This window comes from Scomber japonicus, chromosome 17 (genome assembly GCF_027409825.1).
Source record: "Scomber japonicus isolate fScoJap1 chromosome 17, fScoJap1.pri, whole genome shotgun sequence".
NCBI lineage: Eukaryota > Metazoa > Chordata > Actinopteri > Scombriformes > Scombridae > Scomber > Scomber japonicus.
Genome location: NC_070594.1, coordinates 17,915,835 through 17,938,450, shown reverse-complemented (window position 1 = coordinate 17,938,450; position 22,616 = coordinate 17,915,835). Strand labels below are relative to the sequence as shown.

General features: G+C 39.0%; 2 protein-coding genes across 2 annotated transcripts in view; one reads left to right on the top strand and one right to left on the bottom strand.

The window, feature by feature from the left end:
• The window catches only part of usta (uronyl 2-sulfotransferase a), a 54,250-nt gene extending 50,203 nt beyond the window's left edge, over positions 1 to 4,047 (top strand). Inside the window, exons 6-8 of the mRNA XM_053337579.1 lie at positions 1,540 to 1,637; positions 1,764 to 1,921; positions 2,103 to 4,047. Of these exons, the coding sequence (XP_053193554.1) occupies positions 1,540 to 1,637; positions 1,764 to 1,921; positions 2,103 to 2,395 (549 nt within the window). The 3' untranslated portion in view covers positions 2,396 to 4,047. The remainder of the gene's footprint in view (positions 1 to 1,539; positions 1,638 to 1,763; positions 1,922 to 2,102) is intronic.
• Positions 4,048 to 9,752: 5,705 nt separating this feature from the next.
• slc22a16 (solute carrier family 22 member 16) lies at positions 9,753 to 22,249 on the bottom strand. The gene is made up of 8 exons (XM_053337578.1): positions 22,099 to 22,249; positions 20,697 to 21,173; positions 19,267 to 19,384; positions 16,252 to 16,810; positions 15,210 to 15,337; positions 11,526 to 11,635; positions 10,875 to 10,974; positions 9,753 to 10,756 (listed from the first exon to the last, which is right to left on the bottom strand). Exons 1-8 carry the CDS (start codon positions 22,140 to 22,142, stop codon positions 10,562 to 10,564), a joined length of 1,731 nt encoding a protein of 576 aa, XP_053193553.1. The 5' UTR covers positions 22,143 to 22,249; the 3' UTR covers positions 9,753 to 10,561.
• Positions 22,250 to 22,616: the final 367 nt, after the last annotated feature.

The following is a 22,616-nucleotide window of genomic DNA, read 5'->3' as shown; positions in this document are numbered from 1 at the left end:
CATACAGTTCAGACAAACCCTGCAGCTACTTGGCGCATGAGAGACAATTGTACCGCAGTGGTCAGCTGCAAGGAAAAAGTGCATAATTTATGTCATCCCAGCATATATACATATATATAGACCTCTGTGCAGACCTTCACATTATCTCTGTCATGGCCACCTTGTTAGAAGCTAGAGAGAAATCTATTGTGTTCTGTTAACCTAATATCATCATTCTGCTTCTTCTTCATAGTGTCATGTTATTGTCATTTTAGTATTTTCAGTGAATATAACATCAGTTTCATGTCTGTCCATCTTCTGTTGCTCTTCTTGAAGTTGCAGTTCAAGTTCTTCTTTTTGAGCATTTGGGGGGGCGGTTACTTATCTGAACCTAAGTTGTAAGGATATATGGAGAGGATTTTGGGCAATATAAATAAAGGTGACTTGACTTGACTATACCTTTTTTCTGTCTCATAAAGCAGAAAAAAGTGATGAACATTTTCATAACAAAACAAACTGACCTTACTGTACCAGTCTCAAGCACACATACATGCTCATTTACAGCATGCATGGTTTTGTACCTTCATACATATTTACAGCTGTGTAAGTGTGAATTTGAGTCACTGAGTCACCTGGTTCTCAGTGTTCACCTGCTGGGCCCTCAGCTGCAGCCTGTGTCCTCTGGGAGACTCTGGGCATCTGGCCCCGTCAGACTCAACTTGATGGACCATGTTGGCCACAGTGTTGGCTTTGACAAATTGCTCTGTTTAAACCAGCCGTTACTGACTTATCAGGGCATAAATCTTAAGGGCAAGCTTTGACGTCAGCATTACACTTTCTGTTTTCATCCATATTAAGGTCCCATTCTTTCCTATACAACAAGCCTGTCAACACCTTTTACCTCACGCATGTAGCCTAGTGCCATTGCATGTGTGTTTGAGCACAGGCATGTGGCGTATCTGAGTGTGTGTGTGTGTGAGTCATGCTTCGTAGAGTGTTTTGTTGCTCAGGACTTGTTGCCATCCATTAGGCTTACGTCACCTGACATGGATTTGACTGCTGGTTCCACAGAACTCAGTGGCTGGCCAGCTTCACTCTGGCCTGTGTGTTTTTAATCTTTTCCTTTGTTTTTTCTTCTCTTTTCATTATTTAATGACACCCACATTCAGACAAGGGGTAATTTAAAGGTCATAACTCTGACTAACTTCTTCATCTGGAAATTCCTACATATATTACTCTTGATCACTGCATGATAACAAACCTATCAATAGTTTTGTCTTATTTCTACAGCTAGCTGATGGTAATTTAATTTGCACTATTATGAGCTTGATTCCATACATTGCTATATTTTTTATCTCATTTGGCATCTCAGCCTCTACGAGCAGCAGAAGTGAGCTTATCTTTGAGCACAGGATGTTGTTTGGTTCAGCACTTAACCTCAGATGATGATTATGAGGAAGCTCACAGGGAACAGGCCTAGTGAAGAGCTCCCTCTAGTGAGAGAAATAAAGCATTACAGTTATGTCCGATTTCATGTATTGTGTGTTACTCTGTTTTCAGGACATAAATGTGTGCATTCTAGAGAATTATCCTGAATGCTCCAACCCCAGAGTCTTCTACATCATCCCATACTTTTGTGGACAGCATCCTCAATGCAGGTATCTGCAGATTCACAAATAGCACGACAAGCATTTTGAGATATTTTATGTCTAGTCATGGAAGCCTGATTATTACGTTGTCTTTATTGTTCTGTTTTCACTCTCATTTTCTTTTGTGTGCAACAGGGAGCCAGGAGTTTGGGCTCTGGAAAGAGCCAAGCAGAATGTGTTGGAGAACTACCTCCTTGTGGGGATCCTGGAGGAGCTGGAGGATGTGCTACTCCTGTTGGAGAGGCTCTTACCTCATTATTTTACTGGAGTACTCAACATCTACAAGAGCCCTGGTAGGCAAATGCTCCCAATATCCATTTGTTATGTTGAAATAGACATTTATTCCTTTCAAAACGCTGGATCTTTCTTTAAAATAGTTCATGTTGTTTGATTCTGTGATTGGATTCCTATCAAGTTACAGGCAATTGACTTCATAGTCATTGTTTTGATTTTTTAAACCATTTTTGTCTGCAGACTACAGGAAGATGGGGAACATGACTGGCACAGTGCGTAAACATACTCCCACTCTGGAGGCCCTGCAGGTGCTTTACCACCGCATGCGCTATGAGTATGAATTCTACAACTTCATTCGCGACCAGTTCCATCTCATGAAGAAAAAAATTGGCCTCAAGTCTGTCTCCCAACCCCCCGCCTACTCACCTGCTTTCCTACGAGACCTGGCCCTCCGAACCCCAGAGCCTTTGGAGGAAGACGAGGAGCTGGACACAGATCTGGAGGATGCCAACAGCTGGCTGGTCCATCCCTAAGAACTGTCTGTTTAACAGTGGAAGTAGCCAAAAGCTAATTGTCTAGAATTGGCTGGAGATAGCCGGAGGCAGCCTGAGGGCAACAGGGAAACGTGCCCTGTCTCTCAGCATTTCCAAGAAAAGTGAGGTGTGTTCAGGGGTGTGCGGATCCTGACGCTCGTGTTTTTACGGGCTCCATTTTCCATCTGCAGTAGACTCCTATCACAAGAGGCTCAGCACTGAGAACTGTGGGGTTGAGTAATTGGAAGGACAAAATGCTATTTAAAATTTGACTAAGAACAATGAGAAATAATGTTGAGCTCAGTTTATTTGAAGTGTAGTTTTCATTTGAGCTTGTTTTGGGGTTCTTTTTTTTTTATTAAGGAACCTATCATTGTTTTTAATCTCCAGGTGAGATTAGCACAAGATGTGGAGAGCTAAATCTGGGGTATTTACTACAGCAGAGGACTTCTGTGATGTTGCATCAAGAGAGAAGTTAATACATTATGAAATGGTTAATGTCTTAAAAGCTGGAAAGCCTAATAGGAAATGGTATCCATGAACTAAAGAGTGCCAAAAGCCTTTATGTATATTAGTTGTAAGTGCCAAACCTTGCTAAGAGTTCCAGCAACTGTGTGACAGGAACCTGAGTGCACAGCTAGTGGAGTTGTGACATAGTCAGTTCTTACAGTATTGGTTTATAACATTTTGTTTAATTTGTAAAATATTATTAGGTATAAATGAGGGTTAAACAGTAAGCACTCAATTATGAATTCAAAGAATTCCAACGATGTGTGCATGAATGATTGAGTTTGACCAAACGAGCAGTGTATTTTGCATAGAGTTATTATTTGGGACAGGTCATTGTTTGTTGAGAATTTAGGCTGGCTTGAGAGTTAAACACTTAAAAAAAAAAAAAAAAAAGTAATTATGGAGCATACTGTATTTTGATGAATCCAAAGTTTGAAAGATTGAACCTGCCAAATACCAGTGTTTCTACTGCGTTGCATTACGAAGCTGTATGAATATACTGCACTTTTTTTCTGAGATCCTGCAGCAAAGAAAATGAGGGATTTGTTCACAAAACTGGATGCTAACTGCCTTTCATTGCAAATAAGATGATGTTCCTTTTCATAAGTGTGTGTTACTAGTGTTTCCGATCTGAGCTAAAACTAATTTCTAATTTCTCCAACAGCTGGTCAGAGTGCATGTTTTTCCATCACTCTTTAAAAAAGACACCCAGAAAAGAGTAACCATAAGCTAATATATGTCATCTATGTATTTCACTTTACCATCCTAATCTCCATTGTCTGTACCTTTACATTGTCCTGGTTTGTGTTCAGTGTTTCCTTTTTGCCAGTTTTTAATTTATTATTTTGTATTCATTTGCATTCCAGATAAAAAAAAAATTCTCAGGAAGGAAAGAAAATGTTTTAATATCTTAATCATTTATATCTTTGGTTTCTGGCGGCTATGGGACGATTCTTGGCATTTCAAGGGTGTCCAGAATGAGTTTATATCAACAGCTGAAAACTGGTTAACAACAACTAATGCAGTCCATCATTTTATGGTCTTTAAAATAAATGTGCTCAAACTATTGCAGCTAATGTCTCTGCTTCACTAGAAGATGGTTTGTTGATGGTTTGTTGGTTTGGTGTTTTGGGGATGCCAGTCTGCCTCATCCTTAACTCTCCTAAAATCCCCCATCCTGCTACACATAACAGATTTACAACCAGCTACTGTACCAACAAAGCTGCCTGCAGGTCTGGCCTGTGACTTATTTTACTAGATGCAAAGCTTTATCTTCCCTGCAGCAGCTGGCCCATCACTCCACTTAAACTCTACTCATCTTTCTTCTAACTCCCCAGTTGTGACAACCCCTGTCAGGAGAACATCTATACCCAGAGCTGTCAACTCTCACACAATCAGAGAGAGAATCACACAAATGACCATTTTCACACGCACTCACACCATGCTGTGTTGGTGCTTCAATATTAAATCCATTCTGCTTGTTTATTGAGAGACAACCCAAATCAATGAAACTCGCTCCCTGTTTTCACTGCTACCGACACCTTCTCGCACACACACACACACACACACACACACAGCACTGCTGACGCTCGGTTCATGCACAGACAGTGGGAAGCTTAAGGTAGGTCAAACACTGTCACAACTAAGTGTTCAGCTAACTACACCTGAGTCTCTTATGGTCAGGAGCTGACTAATAAAAGCCTGGCTGCCTAATTTTTAAACTGGGTCATACAATTGACAAATATTCTGCTTTTTGAGGAGCAGTCTTTGGCCTGCTGCTGAGGGCTTTGGGTAAATTTATTTATATTCAGTATTTACATTCAGTATCATTTGTTCTGATAATAAACATGAAAGAATAGATGTGGCTCACTAAATAATTATCACTCCACCACCTCTCCTGACATCTAGGTGCATGAGAGTGAATCAGATACAGGTGCAGGATGCAGTGACAGTGAGAGAGATCCTTTGCTGTGGTGAGTGATAAAAGAGATTTGACAGTTTAGAATAATTTGTCAATGGGAATATTTAATGTTAAACATTTCAGTCAAGGTGTCCTGTATGACAAATAAAGTTAGGAGAGCATCACTTATTTGAAAACTTGATAAATTAATATACTGTTCCCAGGTGAACCATCTTATGCTATGCTCACTTTCAAATTGTAAATCAACAATGGACTCTCAAATGTATTGTCATTTATTTGTAAGGGCATAGATCACCCAAAAAAATCTAACTCTAATGATTAAATGAATCCGTACAGTATGTCACAGCTGTGACATATAGATTCATCAGTTTCTATACTTACCTTTTTAATATCTTCTAATATGTAAACTGGGACCAAACGCTTCCTCTGGATGTTATTATAAAATGTACCTATCATTTTTTTCATAGAATAGTCAGATCAAGGTGTCAAAACACCTGTTAAAAAGCACCAAAAATACAGGAAATTACATCTACTCTGTTAAAAATGTCCCTCCATTACATTGTCCCACCCACATTACAAATGCTGCCTACACCGATGCTGTACATAGTCATGTTTCTTTACTTAAGTACAAATTTAATGAACTGTCCCTCAAATCGCACTCCAAGGTTTTTTGAAAAGTTGACAGCTCACAGTGAGATAAACATGTCTTCTGTTCAGCCTTTCCAATTTGAACTCAGGCGCAGTGTTAGTGACACTTTTTCAAACAGCCTCCAAAATGACCATGCAGTTGATTTAATGCCTCTCTGTTTCAACAAAAACTGAACATTATAACCTTCATGAAGTGAGAACTTACTGCAGGACTGTTGTATAAGGCTACAATACTTTTAGCAAGGTGGACACGATGCACTGGCAACTAATGGCAACAACTAATTTTTGGCAGTTAGTATTTGTATTGTTTATTCAAGTAATCCAACTGACGTTTACAAGAAGCAATCTGGCAGCAGACACCACTGCACACAAATATAGCAGCTGGAGGAGGTGTTCTCAGTACTGTTTTAAAATAAGCCAACTCATTCCAGAAGCAACATTGAAAATGTTAAAAGTATGTGTCGATGATGATGATGATAACAGGGTGTAAAACCGAGGGTGGTTCAGGATAGTTATCAAAATCAACCAAAGCAATATATCAACTCAGCCAAGCAAGTCAAAATAACAGCTTTACTTTTGGGAGAGTAATCAGATTACAATTAATCAGATTACTGAGGAAGAGTAATTAGATTACAAGTAATCAGATTACTTTTTAGAGTGAGATTGCATCAGATTACTTTTGGAAGAGTAATTAGATTACAAGTGATCAGATTACTTTTGGGAGAGTAATCAGATTACTTTTGGGAGAGTAATCAGATGCAGAAATTCACCTTTACCACGGGGAGCGCACAGGGGACAGGCAGCCAGGGATTACTTCAACTTCACTGCCTATTAGTTGACTATTCTCAAAAATCCTTTGGAAGGTTACCGTTCCTTTTTGATCAATCAAAAATGTAGTTTTGTTGTAGAAAACTCAATAGAGATGACAAAAAAGTCTGCAAACAAATTATTATTAAAAAATATTTTTTAAGAACAATTAGTAAACATTTGTTTCTGTTCCTCAATAGAAAGAGCAATGCTTCTTGTTTTTGGACTTGAGTTTTCTGTTGTCAGTACTGTTTTGGGTAAATAAGCCAACTCATTCCAGAGGAACATGGTGAACCCAGTTTGTTTTTTGTTTTGTTTTTCATAATGCTGAGGGTGTTAAAAGTATGTGGCAATGATCATGATGATAACAGTGTGCAAAAACAGATGGTGGTTCAGGATAGTTATCAAAATCAACCAAAGCAATATATCAACTCAGTCAGGCAGGTCAAAATAACAGCTTTACTTTTTGGAGAGTAATTAGATTACAAGTAATCAGATTACTTTTTAGAGCGAGATTACAAGTGATCAGATTACTTCTGGGAGAGTAATCAGATTACTGACCAACTCAGTCAGGCAGGTCAAAATAACAGCTTTACTTTTTGGAGAGTAATCAGATTACAAATGATCAGATTACCTTTGGGAGAATAATCAGATTACAAGTGATCAGATTACAAGTAATCAGATTACTTATGACGGTTAGAAAAAAATCCACACTGTTATACTTTTAGGGGTCTGTAAGAAATGACGGATGATTATCATTTAAATTAATACAATTTTGCACAGTTCAAGATTGTTGTTTGATCTGAATATTGAAAGTTATTTTTGACACATATTGTTTTTATGAAAAGTTGACAGCTCTGCATGCCTATTCTTTGATGATTATTTTAAAGAAACATTCAGTCTTCCCTCACTACACAAGGTCCTGTTGTTCAAAAATGTACACATGCTGTAGGACTCTTAGGACCTGATTTAGATCCCGAATAAAGGGTACTAAATTGCGTGCACAGTGCAATAGATTGCACGTTTCATAACTGCGTAAAAGAAAACAGGTGCAACTGGGCGCAGACATCAGTATTTAAATGTTTTGCGTGTCTTAATGAAGAGTTTGGACTAGCAGAAAGCTGCAAGGGGTGTTTGACACATCTGTTATCCTATTACATTGTTGCCTGGATTGCGTTGATTTCTTGTATTTTTAGCATCCCATGAATTAAACTTTTTCTGCTTTTTATCCCATTATCACTTACTCTGAGTGAAAGCAACAAGATACAAGTGAAATATATGACAATCAAACATTGAAGTACTCTCACTACAGAGCGATGTGCAGACCTAAAGAAGGAAAAGCTGCCCAAAAAACAACTGTACAAAAAAACCCAACAATCCTCAAGTAGCTGTGCTTCAAAGCAACTGTATAATAATGCAGCATTAACCCAGGCAACACAACCTCTACACACGCTTTAGGAATTATGCTCAGGGTTTGCAATTTAATTCTTTGCAATAAATATAATTCACCAGCTGTTGGATCACATTTCAAACTCTCAGCTTTATTCACTTCCAAACATGACCAGCAAATGGTGTCCTCTTCCCATTTTTCCAGGATCACTCAAACACACTGGAGTTAATAAGTGTGTGTGTGTGTGTGTGTGTGTGTGTGTGTGTGTGTGTGTGTGTGTGAGAGAGAGAGAGAGAGAGAGAGAGAGAGAGAGAGAGAGAGAGAGAGAGAGAGAGAGAGAGAGAGTTATTCACCAACTGTAATATAAGACTCAACATAAATACTGTATTCAATGGTCCGTGAAATACTTCCATTGTTGTGTTTTATTTTGGGGGTTTTCTTTGACATTTGCTTCCTCCTAACATTAACTTCACCCATCACTACAAACCCACCCTGACCATAACCTCACTTTCTAAAAATGTCCTCACTCTCCAAGTCTAAAATTCAATTTGGCAGGAATAGAGAAATACTAAGAGCACATGCACATACAGTACAGTGCACACTGGAGGGAAATTACCAACACAACCCTCACCCCGTGGTGTCCAATACTAACCACATACAATTTGGGGCATCAGTGTCATGACAGAACTGCAAGTTAGCAGTTTGGTTTTTAACATTTTACGAGGCATCCAATTTTTTAGCACAAGCTCAAAAACAATATACCCAAAATATGATGGTTACTGTTCTTCAACCCTGCAGATTAAGGCCATAACCCTGGTCTCATTTGTAAGGTAAATCTTTTAATTTTACAACCAAAAAATCAGAATCCTCAAAGTAATGCCACCACAGCAAAAGTGACCCATGGATGGGACAGTGCCACTTAACATGTTAAGGTTCAATTAAAGTGCATAACTTCAACTATCCCATCCACAAAAACAGATATACACTGACACACACATTTGCAGAATTTATGCTCCAAAGGGTAACACAGAGGCTTTGTTCTTGTGTTGCAGGGTGGTGCAGAGGGAGCTTGCTGGGTGTGGGGAACTCCTCTCCACCAGCGAATAGGAAGCTGTTAATGTCCGTGGGCTGTTCCCAGACCTGCTCTGTATTCCTTGTATGACAAAAATAGTTTACCTTGAACCCCACGGCTCCCCATTTTGATAGCGAGGGGAGACAGGGAGAGAGAGACAGGGAAAGAGAGAGGGAGAGAGAGAGAGAGAGAGAGAGAGAGAGAGAGAGAGAGAGAGAGAGAGAGAGAGAGAGAGAGAGAGAGAGAGGGAGAGAGAGAGAGAAATTTTTAACTTGCAAAATGAAGCAGTCACCAAATACTTTCTTATTATTATCACTGTGACTGTTTTGTGAAAAGGGAATTTTAATAATGAAGCCAACAACATCAGTGTTAGCCAACTTATTTATTTCTTCATAATAAAATAAAAACAATACTAACAAAGAAGCTATTCATACAAAACAATTACACTATTGATTATGAACAGTTCAGAACTGAATGTCTGAGTAAAGCACTTGTTTTCCTTCAATTTAAAGCACCACACACAACTGTTTGATATGAAAAAAGATACATGCAGTAGTAGTGTTTCAAAGCAGGTGAATACATATCCACATTGTTGTGGTTCATTCCTGTCTTTGGTCCAAACATCCCACGATCTCGACTCTTGAAAATACAGTAATGTAGTATTACTTCATATGCAGCTGCTCATCACCTTCAGTATGTCCAGAATCTAGATTTCATATTCTAAATATATATAGAAAATGAGGATACTGACTTCCATGTACTTCAATATTGTACACTCTAACGCACATACACATACAGACATAAAAATAAAAATTACAGCTAAACGATGGCACCTTAGACAAGATGGAATTGAGAATAACATCAGTGTAAAATTAAATTATACATTTGTATAGTTTCACAGTGATATCCAAAAATGGATGCCCTGAGATTTAAAATGACTGTTGAAAAGAAAGATTAAAATGTGATTTAAAAATAAGGCACTTTTTGATATCAAAAAGTTTTGATAAGGCACTTTTTGATATCAAAATAAAACATTCTATTATTTATATCATGATTCTACAATGTGTGTTTAAATTAACATTACATCTTTATGCTTTCATCCCATGATTTGCATTTGACAATGATTCATGGTTACTGGTACAATAACAACAGCAACAACAGTCCTATCAGCAATAAGAATACTCTACTCACAAGTTAGATGATGGCTGATATCTGTTGACAGAGCAACATCGTAAAAAAAGATCTGATCGTGCAAGAAGAACAAGCTGTCCTCTTTCAGTTGCACTGCCATATAAAGTGGTTTAGATTAACCTGCCAATACTTTGGTGAGTACAACGTGTTTTAGAAATGATAGCCAAAACTATAAAAACAAGACTGAAATTGTCAAAAACTGAAATGATCCTTTTACATCCTTCATGTTTTCTTGGTCTTGGATACACAAGATATGTATAACACACAGACTACACACATAGCACATGATTTTCATGATAACTGAATTCATGGTCTGCCCTGATTGCACTGTATGTGTGACTGACTGCTATATTACTGAGTGTGCAAGCTGAAAAGGTTTCTGTACTGTCTGAAGACCCTTTGAGTACTACACTACTGGTCAGTTTGCAGAACAAAATCTCAACAAACACTAAATTTCAACTGGTTCTGATAAAAGTGTGTTCTTTTTCTTTTCTTTTTTTAACAATTCAATAAATCAATGACGTCACTGTTTCAGGTTTTGGCAGCCATCACCTCCTATCTTTTCCTTCTATTATTTTTTTCCAGAGCTTCTCTCTCTGTGTCTGTCTCTCTCCCGTAGTGTACAGCTCAGGCACTATCCATATGTTGGTTCATCTCCAACCCATCCTCAGCATCTTTATTGCCCAGGGTTGAGGTCTTCTTGCTGGGCTCATGTCCCAGGGCTTCAGCTTCTTCTAAGGTGGTTGTTAGAGGCTGGCCCAGAGTCTCAGGCAACAGCAATGTCAATACTCCAATAATGAACGCCAGGATTCCCACAATTAGCTACACAGGGGTCGTAATAAAACAAAGGAAAGAATTAATTCAGAGTAACCTTGTAGACAAACTATAATGGAAAAAATCATTTTAGAAATGACAGCCAAAAGCAAATGTGTATGTATACCTGAGGTAGGTAGACCCAGACGTCAGCCAGGTACACACAGAAGGGAGCCACTACGCTGCCAACACGGCACATCATGCTGCCACTGCCTACTGCCAGAGACCTGGAGGAAGAGCATACACAAGGTCAGCTGAGCGTTATGTTACACCATGACACTAGAGAAGACAGATTCAGTGAGGTGTATGTAGAGACTAAATGGAAGTACTCCAAAAGTCACATGAGGCCAACCGCCAACAACATAAACAAGAGTCAATTACTGTAAACTCCCAGCAAACAAAGCCACATTTTTTTAAGGTTCTTAAATCAATAAGTGTGGCATCACTGATCTACAAATACATAGATAGAACAGATAGAACAGATAGAACAATAAAACATAATTTCCATTACAACTGAAGGAATCTTTCGTCTATTTTTTCCGTAAACAGCAACTCAGTGATAACAGCTTTATAGTCTATATTGGGAAGAATGTACACAAAATTTAATTTAATCAAATATGACTGAAAGAGTGGAGACCAAACTAATACTTTTCTTCTCCTAGATTCATTTAAAAAGCATGTAGTCTCTAAAAAGACATGTCACAAACAGATTCTAGTCCAGATTGATGTATTATATGTCGCAGGCAGCTTTACGTGTTTTGGTCCTCTTTGGTCTTACCTGATGATTGTCGGGTAAAGCTCACAGGTGTACAGGTAGATGAGACCAAAGGCAATTGCGATGGCAAACTTTCCTGTCATGCAGAGAGCGATGGCCAGTGCCTCGATGTCCTACAAGGAAAGAGAAGTGAGTTTGACAATGACAGACAAATCCTCCCATTGCAAAATTTGTGCATTTAGAGCCTTTAACTACTACATGATAATACAAAAGATATATCAATTATTTCTTCATTCTAAAAAAAAAAGATACTTGAACTTTGAACCTCAGGTGTTTCATTAGCCCATCAACAGCCTCCATTAATAGTAAAGCTTTAAACAAGAGCATACACTGCATCCCAGTCCTCCATGGATGGGTGACCTAAAGTGTATGCTGACTTGATTCTATTTTCACCACATTTGCTCATAAGTGATCTAATAACAGAAGGAATGGATGTTCCCTCAATGACCCAAGTTTTATTAACTGTTACACATGATGGCATTTGTACCACAAAACAGAGCTGCTTGTCTTTACGCATCTAGGCATATGTACGCTGTATATGAGTGTTGGCTTGTGTGTGCATATGCAGATGTGCATTAGTATTTGATTCACAGCATCTCATTATAACGGTTAGGTCAAAAAATAAGGTAATGTAATACAGTGAAGAAGCATCTCATTATTGCTGTTAGCTTGAAATTCAATCAATTATTAATTAAGTCAAGTCTCAGATTAACTAGAATATAATAGTGCAATATGTAGGAAAAATCTCAGTATGCTGGTGTCAAATATGTGCAATGAGGTATGTAAAGTTAACTAAAAGCATTTTCCTTATATTGCATGTATGCACAAGGAGGAGTTGAGTGTTTAATTTTACAGTGTGCTCAAGTCTTTTAAATATGTATGTAAGCATATCGTGTGTGTGTGTGTGTGTGTGTGTGTGTGTGTGTGTGTGTGTGAGGGAACAGTGCAGTCAGAGAGAAGAACTGTATGGCCTGTTCTTGGAAAGAGAGTGCTGATATGAGGAGCTCCAGTGCCTCACTAGCAAACACCTGCAGAACTATAACTCAGCCAGACGCTCTGAGCGGACTAAGTAGCGCCTGGCAACGCTAAAGATACACACAGTGAGAGGGAGGTTGTGTGAGGTGATCCCTTCTAAATGATTTATTTTTAAACTGTTAGTCTGAATCCAACCATCTTTATTTTAAGCTCTTCTAATGGTGGGTGTGAACATTAAGTTCTTTATTATTTTGTGCTGTTATTTACTTAGTAATTTATATAACAACTTTGGTATGAAGCAGTCACTGCTATGGTTTGTTTGTCTGCAGTCTGTTGCAGCATAGCCATTGTGTATTAGTCACATGTGTAAATAAGATACACATCGGGCTGTTTGTGTGGAAGTAACTTGTTTTCCTGTCCTATCTGAGCCTGAACACTGGTAACCTTATTTCTACTCTAAGTAGTCAGTCGTGATCATAGAAGATGCCAAATTTGCCTGAAATTAAAGTATAAATGTTAGGCTTGGGAGAGCTACAGTATAAATGGGGAGACTGCAACCAAATGGGGTCTGGCTGCTTACAGTAAAAATACTAGCATTGCAAATCTTAAAAAAATGCATGAAAATCCTGCTTAACAAGTATGTAAAGGAAACTGGGGTCGAACAGAAGAGCACATTGTGCAAAGATCTATAGAAAGAATCTGTAAAAGCCTGTGACTAATGTCAAGTAACAGTGATGAGAGGCAAACCAAAGAGTCAAACATGTCAGTACTCTGATAATATAAACAGGGTAAGACAGGCAAAAGTGAGGCAGGCAAGTTAGAAATGTAGGTGAGGTTTATACTAAGTTCAGTCTTGACGAGGCTTTGTATCAAAAGATCCTTATGAGAAATATTATTTGAATCATACATGCAGAACATACATACAGTTAAGTGCTGAATAGAAGGAGAAGAATAGAAGAATAGAGGCATAGCAGCATACTGCAGTAAAATGTAACTATCCAGAAGGTAAAGAAGTTGAGAAGGAAGGAATAGAGGATATGATAAGCTATCCTTTTCATAATACTGAAGTCTGTTTGTTCATTAAGGTAGTAAGGTGCAGTCCAAGTCTCCCAAGCTGTGTATTGTACAGTATGTGTGCACTGTATGTATTGTAGGTCGATTGATCAAGACACTATCAGCAAAACAAGTTCACATATTCTATTCTAGTAGTAAAAATTATTGTGAACACTTCCGTCCACTGTGAAACTTATCTCTTCTATGTATTTACATTACAGACCATGGCATGTTTGCCAAGGTAAGGTGTCCATGTACATAGTTTACCATTGCATACACTGTTTTATGTGAGGTTGTGTCAGGTCTGCAGATGTGTATGCAGTAACAACAGTGACACAATCAGAGAGAGGTGAAAAGAAAAAGATAGACAACACTCTCTGTCTCCAAGTCACTATATTTCACCTTAATTTTCACCTACCACTCTGTTCAGAATGGCTTTCAATGTCAAAGGTCATGTTGACTTGGACATTAAGTACCAGCTGTTTGCCAATTCAACCATAAGCAGTACTAATTTGAGTTGCAGCTCTGAACCCACATACACTGGAAATTGCATGTGTCATATATCAGGGCTTAACAGTAATAGTGGTCCAGTGGTTCTGGGAAATGTCAGGACAATGAACTCAGGAGCTAATGGTCCAGACTACCACCAGATAATGGTGCCAGTGCACAAAATACTCAAAAACACAGAGTATTTCTGTTTCTGACTTTCCCCCTTCCCAAAATTCACAGTCACAACGTTTTGACAGAAGTGTCACTGTGACAAGTGTGATGCTCCAGTTGTGGTCAGGATTTGATTTTTTTTTTTATGTAAGCGATAGCACATAAAGTTAACAATAAGTAACATAGAAAATCAACATTTCTGGCATACCTGGAGAAAAAAAGATTTGCCAGCATTGATTTGTTTATTGTCCTCACATTTCCCAGAACCATTGGACCACTGTTATTATTAAGCCCTGATATTTCCAGTGTGTGTTATGAACTGTGACTCAAGTTAGTACTGTTTATGATTGAACTGGCAAACAGCTGGTACTTAACATCCAAGTCAACATCAATGCAGGCGGCTCTGGTTCAGGGGGTAGAGATGTCCACTAATCAGGAGATTGGTGGGTGGATCCCTGGCTCTGCATGCTGAAGTCTTCTTGAGCAAGATGCTGAACACCAGATTGTTCCTGAAGGTTGTGCCATTGGTGTGTGAGTGTGTATAAATGAGTATTGGATTAGATCTCATGATGAACAAGTTGGTACCTTGCATGGCAGCCTGTGCAATCAGTGTATGAATGTGTGTGAATGAGTGAATGTTGGCATGCAGTGTAAAGTGCTTTGAGTGGTTGGAACAAAGGCTATATAAATGCAGTCCATTTATCATTTACAATTGTAACAGAATGATTAGTTTTGCATCTTCCCCATTAATCTTTTTGTTTGTAACATAATTATTCATAATGATTAAATTGATCACTAAACATTGTGTCAGGTCAGTTTTATAATCCCTATGAAAAAAATGTGTTGAAAACTTTCTTGCATGCATCTAAGCATGCAATGAAAGGTGAACAACTTGAGAAATAATACTTGGCAGAATGTCTTTTTAAATTTCTTGTCCACAAATAAAAAAAACCCTCCCTCACACACATATGCACACACACACACTCTCTTAGTACATACAGCAGGGACCACAATGATGAGCATACAAGCGATCCCAGCCAGGAGCAGAGCTGGGGCACAAGTCCTCTTCCTGCCTATCCGGTCCATTGCAAAACAACCAACCAGATAAGAGGGGAGCTCCACTGCACCTGAAAACAACCAATCACAGCACACTTGGTCAGAGGTTATCATGTCACTGACACAGTGACACCATGATATTCAATCTAGGGGACCTAAATAACCACCATCTGAAGTTTTGGTGACACTGTCTCCTAAATGTGCTCCAAGATATGTCCCCAAATAATTTCTATAATTTGGTGTAAAAAGTGTAAATTACATAAATTACTAGTAGCAAATATATTAGATTATATGTATCATTTTATGAAACAACTGCACTGGAGTTTACCTGAGAAAAGCCCATCCTTTCAATGAGCAGTACATCTCACTTAATCAGTTCTTGACTTGTTAAATACATAATGGATATTTTATTTATTTAATATAAAAACCCTATTCACCACCAGATACCAGAAACAGAACAGATGACAAAGCCAAACTGGAGCAACAGCAAATTAGCAAATTACCGTACTGCTTTGTCAATGACATAATACTCCCCTAAGTGACATATGACCCTAGATGAAGATAATTTGTAGGTCACAGCACGAACATTGCAAACAGGGTGAATTGTTCAAACTGAGATTCTCCAGATCGCTTTAAATAGTACCCTGTTCAGCTTGGTAAACAGGGCTGGACTCTGCTCACAGCTAAGATTCCTTTTTATTTACATGGGAGCAGGCAGATCTGTAAACAGGCAACCTGAAAAAATCTCCAGCGTCACTGCACAGTACATACACACACTAAAACAGATGTATGTGAAGGAGCACAAAATCAACCACACAGTCTGCAGTTAAAAGTAATGCAAGAGTTGTCAACAATTGCCTAATTCATCTGCCTTAAGTACATCTATATTTGGATGGTCCAAGCAGGTTGTTATTGCATAATTGTACAACGTCATTAGTACTAATGTCCTCGCTCTTTCATGCACACTCATCAGCCAAACACTTACCAGCCAGGAAGAGGTTAATGTACTGGTTTCCTCCGAGGTTGACTGAGCCCAAAGAGAAGACGTAATAGCCCAGGCTGCCGATGAACCAGATGGCCCACACTGTACATGTGCGCCCCACCATCCTCCAGCTGCCGAACAGATCCAGGATAGATAGCTTCTTTTCAGACTGCGATGGCCGCTCCTCTGACTCCTTCTGCAGCAGAGCTTTGCTCTTCTGATCTGCTGGCTCGAGGAGATCCTCGGCCCTCAGCCTGCAGTCAAGGCCATTGAAGCGGGCTATTGTGTCCAGCAGGGTTTGAGTTTCCTTGTATTGACCCTTGGCCATCAAGTAAAAAGGTGTCTCTGGGAACTTCCAGCAGAAGAGCAAGAAGGGCGAGGTGCATGTGGAGAGGATGATCTGGTAGATCCACCAGACCCGCACTAGGTAGCCAGTCAGAGCCACCACCATGATGCCAACTGCAAAGGCTGCATGTACATGCATAGAGGTCCATGTGCGTACCTTGATGCCAGTAAACTCAGTCACATAGACAAACACCACCACCAGGTATCCACTGGATACCTGCCAAGTACAAATATGGGAGGAAGGAAAGAACAGACAGTGGCAGGAGGAGGAGAGGAATGATAGGATTGAGGATGAAGAGGAGATACAGAAAAAGGATTAAACTCTTCTGATACATAGGCTTAAGAAGATGAAGCTTGACATTGTAATGGTCAATTCCAGCACAAAAAAGTTAAATACATTTATAGGAATATGACATTAAAACATTTTCTTGTCCAATACCATTATCAACACATCACCACAGGGTCTCTACCGGTACAGGTCCCCAGTCCGATTGAAGTGCTCTATTTTTCCCAAAGTTAAAATCTGTATACCACAGTGCATGGAACTAATTGGGATCATTTTTAAACAGTAGCTACACACCCAAATTCTTCTAGCTCAGTCCCTCCCAACATGATTAAAGAATGCAGCAGAGGAGAGCGACTGTAGGGGGTGTGGCCTCATGGCTACATAGTGTGTGCATGGATGTACGTATTACAAGAGTTGGATAGGGTGCAGTTGCTCGGGCTTACAGCCAAATGTTTTCTAGTGATCACTCGCGGTGTTGCAGTAAATAATCCTCCTGTGACCCAAAAAGTACTTTCCCCACAGACAACCATTGTAAAAGAGATGTCTGTGAACTTTTGATACATGGAGGTTTTATATTTAAAATGTGCATATTAAAACATTTTCTAAGGCTCAATCCACGGGAAACACTACTGTGCATATTCAGTGGACTACATAACATAGAGGTAAACCTGGAAGCTAGAAACTTTTTGCTGGCATATGCACCAGCCAAGCAATTCTTATTGGATTCTTATTGGAACCAGTATCCAACTCTTATAATACATCCATGAGTGTGTGACACGTGAAGTAAGGCTGTATTCACGCCAAATCCTGTCATGCAGATTCTGTAGGAATTGTGTTTATGCTGCAGGAGTTCGGACCATTTGCAGGAAGTTGAACCAAAGTCAACTTTTGCCGACATGTAGCCCAGTGTCTGTGGGGAAGTGTCAGTACGTATTCCTTAAGGCGTCAAAAAAAATGTAATTTCATGACGTAGATAAATCCCAACTGGTCAATTTTATGTTGGCATTGAGGGACGGGATAATGCTAGGTGCTAAATTTTGCTGACAATAACTAATATTAGTCACCATAAGCTAGTGGTTGTACCAGACCACTTAAGTCTTCAGCAGCAATATGATTTTTTTATTGCTTATGAATTCAACTTTTGCAGAAGAAGGATATGCTACATATACAAATATATGTTACATTAAGGTCTCTGGATCACCTCCTGACCATGTTTCACACAAACACATCTATAAGACGCAGGGAAAGTACATTAGTAGTATGTTGGTATTTTAATGTTAATGTTTAATGTTTTTCCATTTCTTTAAAAAAAAGTACCTGCTTGTAAGACTGAATCTGCACTCTGTTAAGTATAGCAGTGCAGACTGAGTCCACACTATCTGACTGTCTGATTCCATGTGAAAAACAACAGCTGTAGCCGATGAGAAGTTGAGGGGGGATGGGAGAAGACGTAGAGGAGTGGAAAAGTGGACAGACTGTGTAGGCTCTTTCAGCACAACTTTTATAGCCATGCGGGTCTGTAACTGTAATGACTCCCTACCTTTGGCTTGTAAACATGTTCTTTTATGCACTTATAATGTGTTTCTCTGCACACAGAAACACAGATGTGCACACACATAAACATACAATAATACACTAATTTAAATTTAAGGGTTTTTTTTTTAACTGTTGAGCCAACTTACTTTTACCAGTAAACAAGACCAGATTTCATTTGTTAGATGTAATCTGATGTTTACATTTCTGGCATTAACTTAAACAGGATGGACAAGAACATTAGCTCAACTCAGATGATCTACTGTATGTTTGACATATCAAAAAACAAATACTTCCCTTAACAACTCTTTAAATTTCAAACAATAAGCTTTTCAGTTCTTATACTACATTATAATGTTTTTAAAAAAACAAACATTGCCTTATATAACTTATTCCTATAAGGGAAGAGGTTTAGGTTCCACAGTTATAATTTTTGTTTATTTTTTATTATACACAGCTGGCGCAAACATCTTGTATGAGGTGGCTCCTAATATATTTATGGAGAACATTAGGAACAGGCTGACTCTTCTGTAGCATCCAGAAATTGGAGACACAGTGGGCCTGAAGGTGCATGTTTGTTTACAAGCTGAAAGTGGAAAGTAAGCACCTCCTTTGTCCACTCTCAGCTTTATTGATGTAATCATTAATAATGAATTTCCACATGTAAGCATTCATAGACTGATAAAAATAAATCATTGCATAAGGGGCATTTTGGCACTGATGAATTACCTTTATCAACTAAATTTATAGTCTCCAAATCTGCACTGAATTTCACATTATACCAACTACGGCACACAAGGGCACAGATTCGCAGAAACATGCAGTGTACACAAGCATAGAAGCACTGAACTCACCATGGCAAGGAAAAATCGGAGCACAACAAAGAAATAGTAGTTTCCAGAGAACGCCACACACACCCCAAGTGCAAACTGACAGAGGCTTGTGAACATTAAGATCCTCACACGACCAACCCTGAAGGAGAGAGAGAGAGACACCCATACAGGTAGAACAGACAAAAAGAGAGAGAGAGAGTGAGACAGTGATAAAGACACAGAGAAAAAGCAGCTGAGTTAACATGTTCAGGTAAGCAATCTATGAAGTGTCATTTACAGTAATTGTTAAAGTGTGCTGGGACTTGAAACAAGGACTAAAAGGTGTAATGCTGATAGCAAGGTATGAACCAACATTATGATATAGGCACTGAATATTGTATACTATTAGTTTGGATACAGTTGCACACAGAAATGTTCTGAAGCTAGTGAAGTTCTGCCTTACAAAATTTAACACATTACATTAGAAAACCAATAAAAGTCAAACATTCAAGCAAACTGGTCAAACTATCATTCATTTTTCCAACATCATTGTGCAAGCTTGTGTACAGACACTTATCTTCATACAATATGCCTTACAGATTTGCAACATTTTTTCTGTATAATGTCTTATAGAAACAATCTGTGTTAACAGTATAACAAAAGTATGTGATTGCCCTTTGCTTTAAACATGGAAAAGATGCCACAACACCTCTTTGCCTGCTAAATATAACTCAGGGCCATTAATGACTGATTAGACCTTACACTAAGACTTTGACAATGCCCACGAGGTGCCCACTCATAATAACCACAACCATCAGCACTTAATCCTGACCTGCTGCATCTTAAGTCTGTTAGTGTGATCCATTACATTAAATGGTTGGGCAGACATCAAAGTAACTGTGCCCTCAGTTCCAACTTTATCAGACTAAAGTCCTTCTTAGAAATGCTGACCACTTCAGCCTTGCTTGAACAGCTGGGGTGCTGGTTGGCCAGGTCACCTGATCTGTTCAAAGTGTGCCCAGACACCTATTATCCTGATGCCAATCTCATCTATCCACTCTTCCTGCCTCATTGTCAATTATTCCTTATAAGTCTTATGACTCCTTATGACGTCTTATGATACTCATTCCAAACTTATGAGGTAACTGTAGGTGTACAGTGTTTATACATCCACCACTGAGCATGAGAGGGAAGAGTAGAGTATTATATTTCATGTTGATGCAGAATCTTAAACCATATGTCTTGAAGTTGCATGGGCATGTTTGCAGAATTACATATACAGGATGTGTCAACCACATTCTGTAATTAATGAATCTGTACTCTAGTCGCCATGCACACCAGAAAATAACTTTGTTATATGGGGAAACTCCATCCCTTGTGTCGATATCCATGATATGATTAACCTCCCCTCTCTGAATACTCTGCATGAAAGTACCCTCCCCTTCCTCCCCCATCTCGCATCCTCTGCTTACCTGTCAGCAATGTCCCCAAACACCAGTGCACCAATCAGCACTCCCAACATGAAAGTGGGCTGGCACAGCTTGGCCAGCCACTCTCTCTCACACACCAAGTCCCAGTCCGTCACTATGCTTTGGTACACTTCAGTGTGGTCATAAACAAAATTCCCATTGCAGGCTTTCACTGTTTTGTTGCCCTCAAAGTGGTATGTAAAGTCTTTTGGGTTGATGCGCAGGGCACATTGGCACCGACTGAGCTCCCACTGTTCACCCTCTTTCGTTCTCACCACCAAAGGCCCATTTTTGGCTTTGAAGACTGGCAGGATGTCCTCCAGACTAGATCCTGTCATGTTACCATACAAGACATCAGTGATGTTGTCGGGCATGCCGCACACAAAGTTTGGAGTCTCCACCAGGAAGACAGAGGCCAGGTAATGGATCCCACAGGCTACAGCCTGGAAGACTGCTGCAAAGTACAGACATGCCTGAAATCTGGACAGAAATAAAATGTATTAAATATACACTGAAACAAGAGCTGAAGATGAAAAGAGGAAATTTAGAGGCAAACATGTTGGCCTCCTATTTAACAAGTAACTGCAAAACAAGCAGAGATTTCTTTGATGAAATGAAATTACTTCAATATTGCATTTTAAACATATTCATTGTCAAGACATGTAGTAAACAGCAGTGATTTATTCAACCACATAAAATGTGTTTTGTTTTTTGTTTTTAAACTCAGTTGTTGGGACAGTAATACTTTGTTGTGCAAGGAGGCGTTGTGGTGTGTGTGTGTGTGGGGGGGGGGGGGATCTCACAAAACCAAATGAAATTATTTTTGTGATACATTCTGGTAAAATTAAAACATAAATAAATAAAAACAAAAGTCAACTGAATTCAACAATTTTATTGGCTACTTCGGAGTAAATTGCAATTACAATTAGATCAGAATATTTGTGGTATGCGCCCAAATCTGTGAAACTCTGTCATTATTTACTTATTGGCATACTTTAAATAGAGGAAAATAATATGATTTATGCACATTTAAGAACTTTACAACAAATAGCAACTCGACTTGACAAGAAGAATACGATCGATATTTTATTTTTATTTTTTGGAATCCACAAAGGGAACAAAACAAGGTCCTCTAACTGAAGACTCCCCAGCCACTTATGTATTATAGCGGTCATAGAAATTAGGATTTTTCACAAATGATGACAAAGAACAGGGAGGAGACCTCATACTGTTTTCTTGGTGTTTGTTTTCATAAAGAAAAATAACTCTAATTCAGTGACGTTAATATTCCAAGGGTGCCCAACTAGCTCAAATGGCACCCCATAAAAACCTCGAACTCATTTACAGCACAAAGGATATATGGCAACTTCATAAGTCTGGAAAACAAGTTAAGTGGTCATGATACCTTTTGAAATGTCCAAGCTCGTCGAATATTCTCTCTACAGTCATTTTCGGACTTTGGTTTTGTGCGTCGCGGCTCCCGGTGCGTCTCTCTCCCCGACGGACAGCGGATCCTGAACACCTCAATACCAAATAATAACTCCTCGAAGTACAGCCAGGGTAGGAGGGGCGCGCACACTCACTCAGAACCACACTCCCACCCTCGACACACACTCATACACACTCCCTCTACCCCCGCCCTCTACCCTAGGTACAACAAGTTGGTAAAAGCAGGGAACGGTACCGGTTTTAACATACAAACTAGATCCGATGCTGGACCGATGCAATACCGATATTAGGGAGTAAAAAATATGCCAATATTGATAAGCACTGATTATTTGAAGTGATGCACTGAAACAGTAAACTTCACTAGGAATGTAATAGTTATACATATGAGTCAGGCTTCATACAGACAGTAGGCCTAAAACATGTAGTTCTCCCTGTGTTCTCCCAATAGGATTGCTTTTTTTTTTTTAAATTATG